At 41.9% G+C, this 18,508-nt stretch overlaps 2 protein-coding genes across 5 annotated transcripts in view; one reads left to right on the top strand and one right to left on the bottom strand.

The window, feature by feature from the left end:
* Positions 1 to 10,759: 10,759 nt before the first annotated feature.
* Positions 10,760 to 15,004, bottom strand: pin4 (protein (peptidylprolyl cis/trans isomerase) NIMA-interacting, 4 (parvulin)). Its single transcript, XM_078211644.1, has 4 exons — positions 14,872 to 15,004; positions 13,241 to 13,308; positions 12,091 to 12,210; positions 10,760 to 11,243 (listed from the first exon to the last, which is right to left on the bottom strand). The coding sequence occupies exons 1-4, from the start codon at positions 14,903 to 14,905 to the stop codon at positions 11,085 to 11,087; spliced, it is 381 nt and encodes a 126-aa protein (XP_078067770.1). The 5' UTR covers positions 14,906 to 15,004; the 3' UTR covers positions 10,760 to 11,084.
* Positions 14,923 to 18,508, top strand: part of pla2g12a (phospholipase A2, group XIIA) — a 28,674-nt gene continuing 25,088 nt past the window's right edge. The window contains exons 1-2 of one of the 4 annotated variants that reach the window (XM_078211642.1): positions 15,116 to 15,181; positions 16,513 to 16,560. Coding sequence is in view for 2 of the 4 variants with exons in the window: in XM_078211639.1 (XP_078067765.1) it covers positions 15,486 to 15,526; positions 16,513 to 16,560 (89 nt within the window). In the remaining 2 variants the exon portion in view is untranslated. The other 3 variants (XM_078211639.1, XM_078211640.1, XM_078211641.1) reach the window with 3 other exon arrangements.

The raw sequence follows: 18,508 nt of genomic DNA, 5'->3' as shown, positions 1-18,508 counted from the left end.
CTCAGCTGGATTCGTTTAAAAATTTCAGAGTTCCAATCCACATAGAAGAACTCTCTCGGTGTAGGAATCCACACAAGAGAGCAGCGAAGAGAATCAGCACAAATGACATGACACCTTTTTACAGCACCAGCTGCCATATGTGTGTGTGAATATTAGTGAATGGATAAATGAGTAGATGGGTGGGGTAAATGGATAGGGTGGTAGGTGGGTGAGGTAGGATGGCGGGGGTTGAATGGGTCTGGTGTAATCAGGTCAGGAGTGGTTGTCAGGTTGGGGCTAGTCAGATGGTGGGGGCCAATCAGTGCTTAAAGGAAGGGGGTAGTTGGCTGGTGGGGCTCGATAGGTCGGGTCGAGAATCGGGTGCTTGAGAAGGGAGTCAGCAGGGGGAGAGGCATTGTATCAGTGTGCTGGGAGACCTAAGGATGGGGAAGAAAGAAATACTGTGAAGTCTGAGTGGTAATGTCACTGGACTAATAATCCAGAGGACCAGACCAATGCCTTGGGGACATGGGTTCAAATCACACCCCAGCAGCTGGGGGGATTTTAAATTTAGTTAATACATCTGGAATTAAAAAGCTTGCCTTGGTAATAGTGACCATGAAAGCATTGTCGATTGTTGTAAAAACCATCTGGTTCATTAAAACCTGCTGTCCCTCTGTGACTCCAGATCCACAGTAACGTGGTTGATTCTTAACTGCCCTCAGTTGCTTCAAATCATTACAAAGTCCAAAAAAGGATTGAAACTGGACAGAACACCTGATATTGACCTAGGCACCAGAAATGACGAGCAAAATGAGGCATGTTGACCCTGAAAAGTCCTCCTTACTCATTTCTGGGATCTTGTGCCAAAATAGGGAGAGCTGTCCCACAAAATGGTCAAGCAACAGGCCTGATATAGTCATACTCAGTATCATATCTTGCGATAATGTTCCTGACAGCACCATTGCCATCCCTGGGTACGTCCTGTCCCACCACAGGACAGCCAAACCCATCAGAGGTGATGGCAAGGTGGTATACAGTCAGGAGGGAGTTGTCCTGGGAGTTCTGAACATTAACTCTGGATCCCACGATGTCTCATGGCATCAGTTCAAACATGGGCAAAGATACCTCCTGCTTCTACCTCAGCCCCCAGATCCCAGTAGATCAATCACACTCCTCCATATTGAACACCATTTGGAGGAAGCACTGGGGGTAACAAAAATGTACTCTGGGTGGGGGAAGTCAATGTCCATCGCTAAGAGTGGCTCCTTAGCACCACCAGTGACCAAGCTGAGTCCTAAAGAACATGACTGCTAGACTGGTGGTGAGTAGGTGGTGAGGGAACCAACACAACTTGAATTTGTCCTCACCAATCTACCTATCGCAGATGCATCTGCCCATGACAGTATTGGTTGCCATGACCACCACACAGTTCTTGAGGATAGCCTCCATCATGTGGCATTATCACCATGTTAACCAGGATAGAATTTGAACAGATCTAGCAACTCAAAACTAGGCATCCATGAGACACTGTGGGCCATCAGCAGCATAATCCGTAACCTCATGGCCTGGCATATAACTCACTCTACCATTACCATCAAACCAGGGATCAATGAAGCATGCAGGAGGGCATGTCAAAGGCAACATCTGTCATTCCAAAAAATGAGGTGGTCAACCAGATGAAGCTACAAGACAGGACGACCTGCGTGCCAAACAGCAAAAACAACAAGCAATAGAAAAAACAAAGTGATCCCACAACTAATAGATCATATCTAAGCTCTGTAGTCCTACCACATCCAGTCGTGAATGATGGTGGACAATTAAACAACTAACTGATGGAGAAGGCACCTCAAATATCCTCATCAGTGGTGGGGACCTCAGCACATCAATGCAACAAAGAGGTCTTAAGTATTTGCACCCATCTTTCGCCAGAACGGCTGGGTGGATGATCCATCTTGGCCGCCTCCTGAGGTCCCCAGCATCACAGATGCCAGTCTTCAGCCAATTCGATTCATGGCTGACGACACCAGGTACTGCAAAAGCTATGGTCCCTGCAATGTCCTAACTATGTTAGGGGTTGTTGGTTTTAACAGAAAAAGACTTGGTTTTCACACACAGATTAAAGAAACACATAACAGGTTTTATTGAAAAGCTGTTCTCTGCATCAAGTACAAACGGAAAGTAAATCAGCACCCTAATGACATCACCATCAAATCATGTGATCAGCTCTTGAAGCAATCTGCAACCTTTTAAAAATATATAACAGGCCTCCCGACAACAATCCAGCAATAGCACTGATGGCTTGTGCTCCAGAACTAGCCACCCCCTTAGCCAAGCTGTTCCAGTGCAGCTACGACACTGGCTGGCATCTATCCAGTAATATGGAAAATTGCTCTGTTAGGTCCTGCCCACAAAAAGCAGGAAAAATCCTACCCAGCCAATTACTGCCCCATCAGCCTACCCTCAATCATTAGAAAAACGATGGAAAGTGTTGTTGGCAGTGCTATCAAGCAGCAGATACTCATTAATAACCTGCTCAAAGAAACTCTGTATGGGTTCTGCCAGGACCACACAGCTCCTTCATTACAGCCTTAGTCCAAACATGGACAAAGGAACTGAACTCCAGAGGTGTGAAACATCACCTCAGGAGGCTCAGGAGCACCGTTCTCTGCTACATTTGCAGAAGATGAAGTCAGTGGGCTGAGAAAGTGTAGAATTTGTCTGCCAACTTCATATGCAGTTTGCATAATGCAGCGAGTCTTTGGGTATTCGGCCGTCATCATCCGATGACTACGGCCGAACCAATGCAGACACAAGTCAGTTTAGCAATGAATATATGCTGATGGAATTAGTACGCTCCTAGGCCTCTTGAGTTGGTAACACTATCCTGCCAAGAGGTGCTGAGATATGTCTGAGATAGCCAAGTTGGAAACTGCTCAGCTTTTCCCCCTGCTTAGCATGTGTTGTCACTGTAGACAATTGCACGAATTACATAAATTTGGTATGGTGTTCTTGGTCAGGTTCCTATCGTGCCACATTTTCTTATTCAGATTTGAATAACAGGACAGCCCTGGTAGACCTATCGTGTCAGCCTGTTCCTGCCCCACCGAACTCATTTCCTCTTATCTTAACTCCATTCTCTCCTCTTGTCCAGTCCCTTCCCACCTATATCCGCGATTCCTCTGATGCCCTTTACCATATCAACATCTTCCAGTTCCCTGGCCCAAACCACCTCCTCCGCACCATGGATGTGCAATCCCTCTGCAACTCCATTGCTCACCAGGTTAGCCTCAAAGCCCTTCATTTCTTCCTTGAACAGAGGTCTGAATTATCCCCATCCACCACCACTCTCCTCCGTCTGGCTGAACTTGTTCTCTCTCTCAACAATTTCTCCTTTAACTTGTCTCACTTCCTCCAAATAAAAGATGTGGCTATGGGCACCCGCATGGGTTCCAGTTATGCCTGCCTTTTTATGGGTTATGTGGAGCATTCCCCATTCCAGTCCTACTCCAGTCCCCTCCCACACAACTCCTTTATCGGTACATCAACAACTATTTCGGTGCCGCTTCATGCTCTCGTCTGGACCTGGAAAAATGTATCAATTTTGCTTCCAATTTACACCTCTCTTATCACCTTCATATGGTTCATCTCTGACACTTCTCTTTCCTTCCTTGACCTGTCCGTCTCCATTTCTGGCAATAAACTGTCCACTAGTATCCATTACAAACCCGACTCCCACAACTACCTTGACTACAGCTCTTCACACCCCACATCCTGTAAGGACTCCATCCCATCCTCTCAGTTCCTTTGCCTCCACCGCACCTGTTCTGATGATGCCACTTGCCAAAATAGCACTGCCGATATGTCTTCCTTCTTTCTCAATCATGGTTTTCCACTCACTGTGGTTGACAGGGCTCTCAACTGTGTCCAACCCATCCCATCCCCCTGACCACTGCTCTCACCTCCCTCCTCTCCCTCCCAGAAGCAGGATCGAGTCCCCCTTATCCTCACTTTTCACCCCACCAATCTCCGCATTCAAAAGATCATCCTCCACCATTTCTCCCAACTCCAGCATGATGCCCCTATCCAACACATCTTCCCCTCACCACCCCCCCCGTCAGCATTCAGCAGGGACCATTCTCTCCGGGACATCTGTCCACTCCTCCATCACACCCAACATCTCACCCCCTGCCCACGGCACCTTCCCATGCAATCGTAGAAGGTGCAACACCTGTTCCTTTACCTCCTCCCTGCTCACCACCCCAGGTCCTAAACACTCCTTTCAGGTGAAGCAGCGCTTCACATGCACCTCCTTCAATCTGCTCCCAATGCAGTCTACTTTACATTGGAGAGACCAAACGCAGACTGGGTGACCGCTTTGCTGAACACCTTTGGTCTGTCTGCAAGAAGGACCCAGACCTTCCTGTCGCTTGCCACTTCAATACACCACCCTGCTCTCCTGTCCACATTGCCTTTTGCAATGTCCAACGCAAACTGGAAGAACAACACCTCATCTTCCGAATGGGTGCTTTACAGCCTTTCAGACTGAACATTGAGTTCAACAACTTCAGGGCATGAACTCTCTCTTCCACCTTCACCCCATTTCCATTTATTTTATTTCATTTTGTTTCATCTCATTCATCCACTTTATCATCCTTCTTTCTCACTTCCTTATTTCCACTTCCCCATTCCAGCTCCCCTTCTTCCCCCCCAACCTTTCAGCCATAATCCCCAGGCAGTCTGTTCTGACATTCACACATTTTGATCACTTAATGGACAGCGTCTTATCAGCCTTCAGTATCCTCATTTATATTCCACCCCCCCCCCCCCCCCCCCCCCCCCCCCCCCCCCGCTCCGGTCATTGTATAAATCTCTGCTGATTCTCTTTGCTCTGACGAAGGTTCATCTGGACTCGAAATGTTGGCTCTATTCCTTTCCCGCGGATGCTGTCAGACTTGCTGAGATTTTCCAGCATTTTCTGTTCTTGTTGTGTTGAATAACATCTACATCTTTTGCAATTCATGTGTAGATTTTGGCATTGCTGGTGATTGTGAAACCAAAATATTTGAAGCTATCAACAACCTTCATGGGTAGCATGATGGCACAGTGGAATGATTGCTGCCTCACAGCGCCAGCGACCTGGGTTCAATTGCAGCCTTGGGTGATTGTCTGTGTGGAATTTGCATGTTCTCCCTGTGTCCTCTGGGTGCCTCCCACAGTCCAAAGATGTGTAGGTTAGATGATTTCTCCTTGATATGAAATGTTGGTATGGCATCATTGGCACAAAGCTATTCCCCAATGACAACTTGTTGCACTTTAACTTGAAACTCACATGGTTGAACAGCTTTCTAGTCAGTTCTGTTACACAAGTAGACATCCTCTCTAGATGTACCTGCCTTTGTCTCATATCATTTAATAACTTTGTAGCTTAACTCTTGGAGTCCAGATATAATTCGCATAAATCTACCTATAAACTCTTTCTAAGATCAATATATCCTTTGTAACATGTGGTGCTCAAAACTAAATACAATATTTCAGGTGTGGTTTAACCACGGCTTCGCATACCTTTAACTCTGGCATTTACCCAACAAAGTGGAAGATTGCTGCGGTATGTCCTGTCCACAAAATAAGAAGTTTAACAACACCAGGTTAAAGTCCAACAGGTTTATTTGGTAGCAAAAGCCACACAAGCTTTCGAGGCTCTGAGCCCCTTCTTCAGGTGAGTGGGAATTCTGTTCACAAACAGAACTCACCTGAAGAAGGGGCTCAGAGCCTCGAAAGCTTGTGTGGCTTTTGCTACCAAATAAACCTGTTGGACTTTAACCTGGTGTTGTTAAACTTCTTACTGTGTTTACCCCAGTCCAACGCCGGCATCTCCACATCCTGTCCACAAAAAGCAGGACAAACCTAATCCGGTCAATTACCATCTCATTAGCCTCTTCACAATCATTAGTAATGGAAATTTTGTCAACAATGCCAGTGTGCTGTACTTATACAGAAATTAGCTGCTCACTGATGCTCAGTTTGGATTCTACCAGGGTCGCGTGGCTCCTGACCTCATTAAAGCATTGGGCCAAACACTGACAAAATAACTGGACTCAAGAGGGGAGGTGAGAGTGACTTCCTGGCATGGTGGCACAGTGATTAGCACTGTTGCTTCACAGTTCCAGGGACCCGGGTTCGATTCCCAGCTTGGGTGACTGTGTGGAGTTTGCACATTCTTCCCATGTTTGTGTGGGTTTCCTCCAGGTGATCTGGTTTCCTCCCATAGTCTGAAGATGTGTGTTAGGTTGATTGGCCATGCTAAATTGCCCCTTAGTGTCCCGTATGCGTAGGTTAGGGGGATTAGCGGGGTAAATATGTGGGGTTATGGGTATAGGGCCTGAGTGGGATTGTTGTTGGTGCAGACTCGATGGGTCGAGTGGCCTCCATTGCACTGTAGGAATTCTATGATTCTAACATCAAGGCAGTACTTGACTGACTGTGGCATCAAGGAGCCCCTGTCAAATTTAAGTCAGTGGGATCAGATGGAAAAAATTGCTCTGATTAGAGTTGTGTCCAGCACAAAGAAAGATGGTTGTTGTTGTTGGAGGCTAATCATCTCAGTTCCAGGATATTATTGCAGGAGTTCCTCAGGGTAATGCCCCAGGCCCAACCATCTTCAGCTGCTTCATTGATGACCTCCCCTCCATCACAATGCCGAAGTCTGGATGTTCACTGATTAATGCACAATGTTCATTCATAACTCCTCAGATGCTGGAGTATTCCCTGCCAATATGCAGCAAGATGTGGACTACATTCAGGTTTGGGTTGATAAATGTCAATAAATATTCGTGTCAGGCAACAACCATCTCCAACAAGAGAAGATCTAACTATCTCCCCTTGACGTTCAATGGCAGTACCATTACTGAATACCCTCTATCTATTTCCTTTGGGGAGGGGGGTTACCATTGACCAGAAACTGAACCAACTGTATAAATACTCTGGCTACCAGAGCAGGTCAGAGGCTGGGAATTCTGAGGTGAGTAACTCACCTCCTGACTCTCCAAAGTTGTCCACCATTTACAAGTCAGGAGGTGTGATGGAATACTATCCAAATGGCTGGCTCCAACAGCTTTCAAGAAGCTAAACACCATCCAGAATAAGGAAGCCCATTTGTTCAACATCCCATCCGCCAACTTGACATTCACTCCCTCCACCACCAATGCACAGTGACAACAGTGTGTACCATCTACAAGATGCACTGCAGCAACTCACCAAAGCTCCTCAGGTAGCACCTTTCAATCCTCTGACTTCTACCATCTAGAAGAACAAGGGCAGGAGACGCATAGAAACACTACGACCTGCAAGTTCCCTGTGGAACTATATTGCCAGTCCTTCACTGTTGCAGGATCAAAATCCTGGAACTCCCTTCCTAGTAGTAGGGCGGCACGGTAGCACAGTGGTTAGCACTGCGGCTTCACAGCTCCAGGGACCTGGGTTCAATTCCCACTCGGGTCACTGTCTGTGTGGAGTTTGCACATTCTCCTCGTGTCTGCGTGGGTTTCCTCCGGGTGCTCCGGTTTCCTCCCACAGTCCAAAGATGTGCGGGTTAGGTTGATTGGCTGTGCTAAAATTGCCCCTTAGTGTCCTGAGATGAGTAGGTTAGAGGGATTAGTGGGTAAAATATGTAGGGATATGGGGGTAGGGCCTGGGTGGGATTGTGGTCGGTGCAGACTCGATGGGCCGAATGGCCTCTTTCTGCACTGTAGGGTTCTATGATCTAGTGTACACTTGCACCAGGTAGATTTCAGCGGTTCAGGAAAGTGCCTCATTACCACATTCTTTGGGGTATTTCGGGATGAGCAACACCCACAACCCATGAAAGAATTTTAAAAAAGCATTACTTTTAACCCTTTTGTATTCTCACCCTCTAGGTAGAAAGGCCAGCATTTCATTAGTCTTTTTAATTATTTTTCATGCCTGTTCCATAACATTATATTCTGTTTTATGGGATTCCTAGTTCTAATTGGACTACACTACTTATAGCTTTTTACCATTTAAAAAATACCCTGACCTATCCTTTTAAAACCTCACCTATCTATATTGAAATGTGTATGCCATTGTTTTACCCAGTTGTTGCTTACAATGCCACCCATCCTTGTATCATTTGCAAACCTAGAAACGTGGCTCTCTATTTTGCCAACTAAATTATCGATAGATAGTGAATACTTGAGGCCCCAAAATAGATTCCTATGGGACTTCAACTTTAGCAACAATCTCCTATGAGAGACTCTATCAAATATCTTCTGTAAGTTCCTATAAATAACATCCACAGACATTCTCCTGTTCAATAATCAGCTCTTCAAAAAATTCAGTCAGATTTTCCAGGCATGATCTACCCTTTACTAATCCATACGGCTGAAAATTTGCAAGATGTTCAGTCAAGCCTATTCTTATTATAGTAATTTCCCAATAATAATTGTGTGACTAACTGGTCTATAATTCCTGGCTTTCTCTCTCTAAACCTTACTTAAATAGCAAAATGACATGCATTTTCCAATCTAAAGGAGCATTTCCTGAATTGAGGGAAATTTGGACAATCATAGTTAGGGCGTATACTGGATTCCCATTGAAACACTGTGGCAGGCCGAGGACAGAAATGTGGACATGACAGCAAGATGGTGAATTGAAAGGGCAAGCGACCGGAAGATTCGGGGTCATGCTTACGAACTAAGCGAAGGTTACTGTAAAGCAGTCACCCAGTCTGTGTTTCCCAATGTAGAGGAGACTACATTGGGAGCAGCAAATACAATAGATCAAATTGAAAAAAAGTGCGACTGAATCACTGCTTCATCTGAAAGGAGTGTTTGGGGCCTTCCACAGTGAGGAAGGAGATAACCTCCTGCAATTGAACGGCAAGGTGATGAGGAGTGGACAACGGTATTATGCCAGGAACGGTCCCTACAGAATGCTAACAGGGGAGCTAAGGAGAAGTTGTGTTTGGTAGTAACATCATGCTGCGGTTGGCATAAATGGCAGAAAATTATCCATTGAATGCAAAGCTGTTAGGGTGAAAGTAAGGATGCAGGGAACCTTACCATTGTTCTGGAAGAGAGGGAAAAGGGTGAGGGCCCTGTCAACCAGTGTTGGGGAAGAACCTTGACTCAAGAAAAAGGAAGACACATCAGAAACACTGATATGGAAGGTAACATCATAGGAACAGATGCAGAGAACAGCCAAGTGCTTATCTGGTTTGAATTTGAAATAAAAGCTTAGCAGTTACAAGTTAACTGTTCTCTGCTGCATTCTCCAAGGCAATGCCTCTAACAATCAGTCTCCACTTGCCAACTAATCAGCACTCTTCTTATGCAGTATAAATTGTTGTTCCCTTTACTGATGGTATATTTTGTGTCGGTGTCCTGATGAGTTCAAGATTAAAAGCTTTAATAGTAAGTTATTCAGCAATATATTGTACCTGTTGGATGGGATCACTTTCTGAAAATCCTCATCCTCTATTTCACCTGGTTCTCCTTACTCAGTACATTAAATGGTCACTCCAAACTTGTTCTGAACTTTCAATTTTCCACAAGGTGTGACCAAGATCTGAGCAAACAGTCCAGTCTCCAACTTGTTCTCCAGCTCAATGACTGTAAGCCTGAGAGATTTGAGGCAGAGACATCGACTGCATATGTTTTCACTCAGGAAGTCTCGCTATCCACAAACTCCTATACACTGCAGTCTAGACACACAGACTGCTCTGCCATATCTCAGCCTTTTATTTATAGATAAAAATATATATTCTTTATAGTTTTAAAGTTAAAACACAAACCACTAAAAACACAAACCAATAAACTAAATACTTAATTAACTTACATGCAACATTCCACACTCGTGCTCATTATAACATCACCTTTTGAGCTTTTCTCTCCACTTGTCTGGTGTTTGTTGCTCTGCTGCTTCTGGTGGCTCTTGTGCGCTGTTTATATCTGCTACTTGGACAAGCTCTTGAGGCTGGACTCCCCTAGCTGAAAGGGTACTATTGGAAACATGATCCATCCCATTAACATGGCAATCTGTACTTACACTCTGTGTTGCAACAGAAATCTTTTTACTTTTATACATCTTTTGAGCCTCATCCAAGTTAAAACAGTTCAGTCAGCTTCCAGGTCACAATAAATACCCTCTATTCAGGCAATTGCTGACAGATGGTGGACTATAGCACTTTAAAAAAAATTGAGGAGAAATTAGCTCACATAGCGGTTGCCACTATGCAGATTTACTTCAATTCCTGGGAGTGAGCGCACAGACCATCGCCTGTACTGATTTCCTCAATTGATTTCAATGAAGAACACTACAGTGCTATGCAAATAAGTTTCTTCTCCTAAATGTTAAGACTAAATTTTAGGCCGACTACTTACCAAATGTTAAACTTCCCACTCTGTTTACAATGCACTAATGTTGCAATCTGTGATTATGTTCTGTGCTGTAACTGTAAGACAATTTCACTGGTGTAATTAAATTGCAAATATGCATAGCTAAAATGCTTGGTTGCACATTTTGACTGTTAAAGAAGTCGTATAATTGCTTCAACTGAGATGAGGTAACTAGCAACTCAGAACAGACTTGTCGATTAAACTTGTGGCCTTCCTCTTCCTTGTAGTTCTATATTACAGAATAGTCAGTTACTCAATAAGGAGGCAGAAAGATTGCCAAAACCTTCGTAGATTTTCATCTCATAAAACAAAGACTGACAAATTCTAAAATTTACAACCTCTAAATAAATTTTACAATGCAGGAATGGTGTTTAACTTCATACAGTTTATTTTGACACGTTCCATCAACAAATCCAAAAAAATAGCATAACTTGCAATGGTGTTTCTCTTGATGAAATGTAATAGTATATCATAGTCACTTTTTTAGGAGCGGTAGGACATCAAAAAAGGAGTAATTCCTGACATATTCATGTCCTTCTTTGCAGCCAGTGAAAATAATACTATTGCAACCCTGAAAGCAGGCTGTCCATTCTTTCTTGACATTGGTCTGAGTCTGTAGAAAGAAGTGGAAAGGGTTCCATTTCTATTCAAAAAGTATGGTTTTACTGAGAACTGAAAATAAAATAAATTTTACTTTTTTCCCTCAACCATGATGATGTGATAACCAAATTTAGTTTTGACAGGGGGGTCAGTGTAAATGGGTTTGTCTGTGGTGCTGTTGGACAGAGCAAAAGCAGCTTCCTGGAAGGGTCCCACCATTGAACCTCTGGTCATCCATCCCAGATCACCCTAAAAGGGAAAACAATCATTTTCAATTTGTTTGAAAAGCGTAGAAAGAAAACATTTATATACTGTTTGTGTACATGTGCATCTGTATACTAATTGTGTTCAAGTCTTGCACGCAGCAAAGTTACACAAACAGCCTGGTCCCAACTTTTAACTGAACTGTACTTGTTGGCCGAATATCGCACAGAATATTAAGTCATGGTCTGGGCTGTAATAAATGGTTTGAGTGAAATCCTGCAACCAGGAGTGGTATTTGCAGGGGATTATGTGTCATCTTTCACAACAGGTTTTGAATAGAGTGCTATTGCATTTGTTCAACAAGTTTAATGCATTATCATAACAGAACGTCACCACTGATTGGGAATTGGGAAAATATGACAGCACAGCTGATCTAGACAAATTTGTAGGATAACCCTGAATGATAATATTTCAACAAATAAATCCAGTCAAATGAAGGCATCCTTCAGTTCTTCACTGAAAGAATGTGAATTTCACTAACCTGACCAAAACATGGAATACAATGACTGTACATTCTGATAAACTAAGCAGTTTGTAGTGAATACATATCTGCTCCTGCAATGGCAGTGTGAACACTGCCAGCTTGTCCCAAAGTAATGATGTAGTGAATCCAGACATCTATACTTCAATCAACAAGTCAATGCTGAAATGTTTGCAGAATATTTTTTATCATGAAATCATATAGTTCAACAAAATGCCAGAGGAAGCAGTGAAAAGCAGATAAAAATTGCAGCTATATTGCATTTACTAACAAACAATTGCAATATGTATTACCATTGGGAATCAGATGCAGTATGGTAATTATTTCCACACGGTTTCAGTTACTACTTACCCCTTGCCTGGCTTTGTCTTCACTGTACTGGCTAGCCACTTCATTAAATTTCATGCCAGATTTCAACTTCTCCATAGCTTCCATGATTTTACTGTGTTTTTCACAGAGAATGTGCCTCACCTGCAACAGTGTTCAGGATGAATGCTGTCAAATAGATGTTGTTCATCAGGATTTTTTGAAACATGCTTGAAATTTTAAACAAAAAAATAAATGAAACCAGAACTTCTTTGATGGGATAGTGCTCGAATCCTGGAGTGGGACTTGAGTATACAAACACTGACTCAGGGGTGATAGTAACATTGGATCAAACAAAATTGTTAGCAAAATGCAGAAAAATATATAGGAATCTTCTCCACCTCATTTCCCATTGTGACCACTCTGCTTTGTGTGACCATTAAGTCACACAGGTACCTAGTTTTCTGTGGGCTTTGTTCAACATTTTCGACATCAGCATAGCTATTCCAATTAAATAATACAGTAGTAAAGAATTGTAATTTACAAGTTCAATTACAATTTCCATTGTAGACTATTTTCATACTAATTCACTGCATTAAGTACCTCAATATAATCTATTCTTGATCCTTCAAAGTTGTTCTTGTATTAGAAATTTCGAGTTACCTAGTAGTTTGAATTAAGCAACATAAATAACACAAAAATGTGGGAATTTAGTGGTCACAAATTGAAATTATTAGATATTTCTATTAAAAGCAGGTTATACTGTCTTCATAAAGCAATAATACAAGATGATGCTTGTATTTATATGAGCTTTCACATTAAAGGACTTTACATAATAATACATAAATCACTTTTTGTAAAACTATTTTGTAGTCAGAGGAACTATTCTGCCAAAAACACCCATATTAATTAATTTTTAAATTGGTACTGATCTTTGCCTGGGTATCAAGGCAGTTTTCCCCTCTTCCTCATGTTCAAAAAAAGATTGGATCTTCAACATTCATTTGAACCATCATGAAAAGCAGGTTTAAATTATGTCTGAATCAACCTCTGCCAATGCTGGAATTTCCTCAGTACTGCACTGAAATATTAGCCTCGGTTATATATTTACTCCTGATGTGGCTTTTGACCAATAACCTATAACTCAAAGGTAAGCATATTATCAAAGAAGCTGGCTGATACTCTGATCGCTTACCTTCACTGCGTTACCTCCTTTGGACCCTTTATCTTTCTTATCAGTATTATCACCACCAGCTGCGCCACCTTAAATATACAAAATGGAACATGTTTCTTTGTCTTCAAAGCAAATGCATCGGTAACTCATAATTCACAGGGATTCAGCCAACGGCTGCATGAGCTAAAGTTACATCTTGTTTTTTGAGTTTTTTTACTATTAATGAGCTACGGTTTGATTCCTCAAAGACTAACAACAATAACTTGTGAGTCTATCTCAACAATTGAAAAATGCTTCATTGTTTTGATGTCCATGGATCTAAGTGCTTGGCATTGGGACATCTTTTGCATTGTGAGCATGGAAATAAAAAGTTAGAGACACAAAATCAGGCTATCATTCAGGTCTTTCAACAAAGTTGTAAAGGTAAACTTTCACAAAGCTCGGAAGGAGAATTCAAGAGGGTAGTTAGGAATTATTTCACTTAATCCCAGCAAAATGTCCCATTGATATAATAAAGAAGCATTGCATGGGTTATTTTGAATTATTACGTGAGTATAAGCAGTACTGATTGAATTAAGTGAACCTGAGCATTACTGTTGTGTTCCCTTGTTGTGAAATAAAGCACTTAAATTATTTATATCTGGCAAGATGCTTCCTGAGTTTACCTTCAAAAACACTGGGTGAAGACAAGTGCAAAATATGTGAATATCCAGTTGAAAGTGGTAACGGGTATCGACATTACAACCTGTATTACACTGTGATGTAAGTAGATATTGGCACATACGAGTTTACTCCAGCACTTAAAGGACATGAGATCCATTTACAGAAGTGACTGACACCACTGGACCTGAGAAGTATCTTTTATATCGGAGACTGTTCTGTGAATGTTTTCAGTCCTATTGTATACTCTTTGAATGGTAATATACTCTTCTTCACGTGTATGCATTGTGAGTGTGACAAGGCAACTTGCCTGCAAGGATCCACAAAACTGAACACCCCATTTTGGCCCAATGGGATTTTACAGCCTTGCTCGACCTGAAACCGTAAAATCCCACCCGAGGTCAACGGACCTTCCCATTGTCTGTCCCTTGCCCATTCCCGTGGCGGGCAGGACGATAAAATTCTGGTCCATATGTGGATTGTCTGACTGAGTGCACAGAAATCATACCTTGCCCTGGTTTTCCCCCTCGTAAGTGCAAGGGCACGCGAACTAATCAAATTAGCCACAAAACTGCAAAGTCAGGGCATGGAAGAAACCTGCAAACTCATAAATACATCATCACTTCTTGATTAACATACTGGCTGCTGAAAAACAGCAACCATGCTTTCACTTAGACTATGGGTCCAAGAGCAACTAAGTCAGCCTGTGTACTCACAACTAACAAGAATTATATAAAATGTCACCAGGCATTGCTGTTTCATCTAGGCCCACCAAGTTTAAATCCACCCTCAATTGTATACATTTGTTGATCAATCTCGTCTCCCTTTTATTACTCAATATCCACCTCTCTATTTTACATGAGCACTCCAATAGAAGTGGGTGAGGGTGTAGAACAGCACATGATCCTTTTCAATATATATTTTCACAAGGATTGAGATTTAACTTGAATCCGAGTACTGATGCGATTAGACAAACTTAAAGGCAAACACACCTTTCCCACTCTTCGACTTCCCTTTAGGAGGCATGTTGTCCTGGAGAGAGAGACAGTAGCCACCTGACAGAGTGCCCACAGAACACGAGCTGCCAAGTAACCAGACGGACGATTTAATTAATACCCAGTGAGATTGCGGTGTGGAGCTTTTCACTTTGTGTGGCGGAAGGTTATTTGGTGGGATGATTCCTTAAAATATTCTGTCAGAAAGCGGCTCCTGTCGTCATCAAGCAGCGCCACCCGAGATGAAGGCCCCGCAGCGAAAAAACAACACCGGGGGCTGAGAGTGAACATTGGACAAGAGCAGAGGGTGAGTACTGGGGGAGGCTGAGGGAAAGGGGCAGGTCGGCTCCAAATGTTGGCTTTTCTCCTTAGGAGGAGGTGAACGCCGAGACTGCAGCAGTTTCCGTGCATGTTCAGGATTTGAGAAAGAGCGAAAGAAAAGTTAACCAAGAAATGAAATATATATATAGAGAGAGAGAGTAGAATACAGCGAGGGGGAGGGGAAAGAAGCAAACTCCATTTATAAAGTGCTTCTCGTATCACCAAGATAGCACTTCGACAAGCGATGGATTACTTTGGAAGTGCGATCGCTTGCGATTTAAGCAAATACTATGAATAATCTGCTCATAAATGCCCCACAAATAGTCAATGAGTGAGTGAACGATCAAATAATCATAATAAAAAGGCAAAATTCTGCGGCTGCTGGAATCTGAAACAAAAACAGAAAATGCTGGAAAATCTCAGCGGGTCGGACAGCATCTGTGGAGAGAGAATAGAGCCAACGTTTACATCAGGGCAACCCTTCGTCAGAGCTCTGATTCGAAATGTTGAGTCTATTCTCTCTGCAAGACTTGCCGAGTTTCTCCAACATTTTCTGTTTTTGGATCAAATAATCATTTTGGTGATAGTAGTTGAGGGAGTGTTCCATGCTATTTGAATATGACCACCTGAGCAGGCAGATAAGAACTCTGTTTAATCTGAAAGACACTTGAGTGTCAGTTTTGCGATGAAGCCCACGGTGAGATTTAAACTCTCAAATTTCTCACGGCTGAACCAAGGTGACAGGAGATAGACGGAGAAGGGAAGAGAGAGATGAATAAGAAAGATGGGACAATTGAAATGGGAGACAAGTAAAGAGGCGAGGAAGACAAGACTGGACCAAATCAAGGATAGGAAGAACGATAAAAGCAAATTACTGCGGATGCTGGGATCTGAAACCAAAAGAGAAAACGCTGGAAAATCTCAGCAGGTCTGGCAGCATCTGTAAGGAGGGAAAAGAGCTGACGTTTCAAGTCCAGATGACCCTTTGTCAAAGCTTCCAGTGTTTTCTCTTTTGATAGTAAGAAGGAGATGATTGAGAGAAAATCAAGAAACAAATATAAACAAGTGAAGGATAGATTATTTTTCAAATGAGCAATATATGTTTCTATGAATATGAATAATTAGAAAGGCATCATATTTTAATGGAATTAGTTATGAAAAGTTTTAAACTATTGAGCTACATTAATCTATGTTATATTTATTTAAAGGCCAGCATTTGAGTAAATATTGGAAATGTGGTCTTAAATCTGGTATAATTTTGCTCTCAACAAAATTAGTTGTACCAATCGTTCTTTTGTGCTTCTTAAATTTAAATAGTCCCCCACATTTGCTGCCATGGATCTGTAGCAAAGAGCTGACACAGAAGTAAGTTGCAAGATTAATTGTGTTTTTTGCTCGGCAACTAAAAAGAATCCAACTGTCCTGTTCTCTTCTCATAACTTTTATTGTTTTCAAATATTTAAGGTACTTTTCTCTATAATATGCATTGATGTCTGTTTCAAGTATTTCCTGTTAAAAAGCATTCCCCAAAGTGATTTGGGTGTAACTGGAATCTGGGAAAAGGCATGAGCAACCCTCTACTCAAAACATTAAATTTTGAATGGAATGAGAAGTTTGTGTCTTATCTAGAACAGCGGGCAGTTTAATTGCTGGTTGTGATATCAGTGGTTTGGGAGCGTGGTGATAGGTAGTGCTGGTCACGTCAACACTGTGTGTTGCTCATTGGATAGAGTTGAAAGTGTAGTTGGACTACACTCTGTGCGATCGGAGACACCCTGAGTGATATTTTGAATCGTAGCCTGACTTGCTTGCGATCTCACACATTTATTTTTTAAGTTTGAGGTGTCTTGGGCTGCAACAAAGTGAAGAGTTCAGCTCTGTGCAATCTTAAGTTTCGAATATTTGTAATTGTTCCAACACACTCCTGAGACCACATCCTAGCCTTCGAATCAGTCCTCAACCTTATCCGTCGTACATTATAATGTTAATTTTGATGGAGATTTAGAGTAAGAAAAAACTTGCATTTATGTAGCCCCTTTCAGCATCTTAGCTTCAGAACCAATCAAGTGTTTTTGGAGTGTATTCATTGTTGTAGGGAATAAAGCAGCTGATTTGAGCATGGCACTGTCCTACAAACATTAATAAGAGATTGGATGTTTTGAGTAATGGGGTTGAGGGCTTAAAGGTTAATAAAGACATTGGGATAACTCTGCTGCTCTTTCTCATTTGTTTGGTGGGATTTTTTTTACACCTACCTGTGATGACAGATCTCAGTTGTAGCATCTCATCCAAAAACAGTACCCCTAAACAGCATAGTACCTTCAGTATGATACTGAAGTGTCAGTTTAAATGCTGAAGGCTTGAACCCAAAGACCGCTGATTCAGAGGCAGGACTATTCTCACTGATTACTTTGACAGAAAATGGGAGAGGGCAAAAGGAAGATCGAGAACATTTATTGTATCTCTGAGTTGGTATGTTCCAAGGTGTTTCACAGTTGGGTGTTACTCCAGAGAAGGATTAGGCAGTGTAAGTCAACAAAAACACAGAAATGGATTTTAAGGAGTAATGTGAAGATAAGCCAAATTCTTGAAAGGCAAATTAATTTTGTTCAGAAGCCCACAATATGGGGATGAAGGCCTTGATGCATAGAATAAAGGAAGGAAAGGCGGGAATGCAGATCAGGGCAGAATTATCAGAATGGATGTGTAAACAAAAATGTTTTTGTTTTATAGCCTGCCTATGTGTTTCATGGCCTTTATCTATTGTAATGTTAGGGTAACCATTTTATTCCAACTCTATCATTAAACATGGGGCAAGTTAGGACAGGGTGGAACCATAATTTGAGTTGTGGTACTTTTGAATGTTTGAATGAACATTCCACACCATAAAATTAACTTGGAGGATTAACTCCTTCCTATTTTAAAACTTCTGTTGTCTGGCTTTATAGACATTTCTAACAGTTTAATTGAAAATCAGATGGTTAGCAACCCTCGATATAACATTGCTATATGTTTGTTGTGGAATTATCTATTAATGTTGTAAAATTTATATCCACACCAAAAGTTGGATGAATATTTTTAAATGATGGAAAGATGAGAATAGTGGAGGTTCAAAGAGCAGTCCATGTACATAAGTCATTAAAATGCAGTGATCAAGGTTCAAAAAGTGTTTAAAAACTAATGAAATGTTAGCCTTTATACTTAGAGGACTAGAGTTTAAAGGGGAGGAAGGTTTGCTACAGTTAGCTCTGGATTACAATTCTGGGCTTCACAATTTAGAAAGGATATATTCGCCTTAAAAGGAGCAGTGTAA

The sequence above is a fragment of the Mustelus asterias genome, chromosome 4 (assembly GCF_964213995.1).
Source record: "Mustelus asterias chromosome 4, sMusAst1.hap1.1, whole genome shotgun sequence".
NCBI classification, from domain to species: domain Eukaryota; kingdom Metazoa; phylum Chordata; class Chondrichthyes; order Carcharhiniformes; family Triakidae; genus Mustelus; species Mustelus asterias.
This window is presented reverse-complemented; position numbering and strand designations above follow the sequence as displayed.

Excerpts from the sequence above, each read along its gene's own strand:
- pin4 (XM_078211644.1), bottom strand. The coding sequence starts at position 14,905 with ATGCCTCCTAAAGGGAAGTCGAAGAGTGGGAAAG. Across the intron at positions 13,309-14,871 it reads GAAGTCGAAGAGTGGGAAAG|GTGGCGCAGCTGGTGGTGAT; the intron begins GTGTGTTTGCCT and ends TGTATATTTAAG. Across the intron at positions 12,211-13,240 it reads AAGGAGGTAACGCAGTGAAG|GTGAGGCACATTCTCTGTGA; the intron begins GTAAGCGATCAG and ends ACACTGTTGCAG.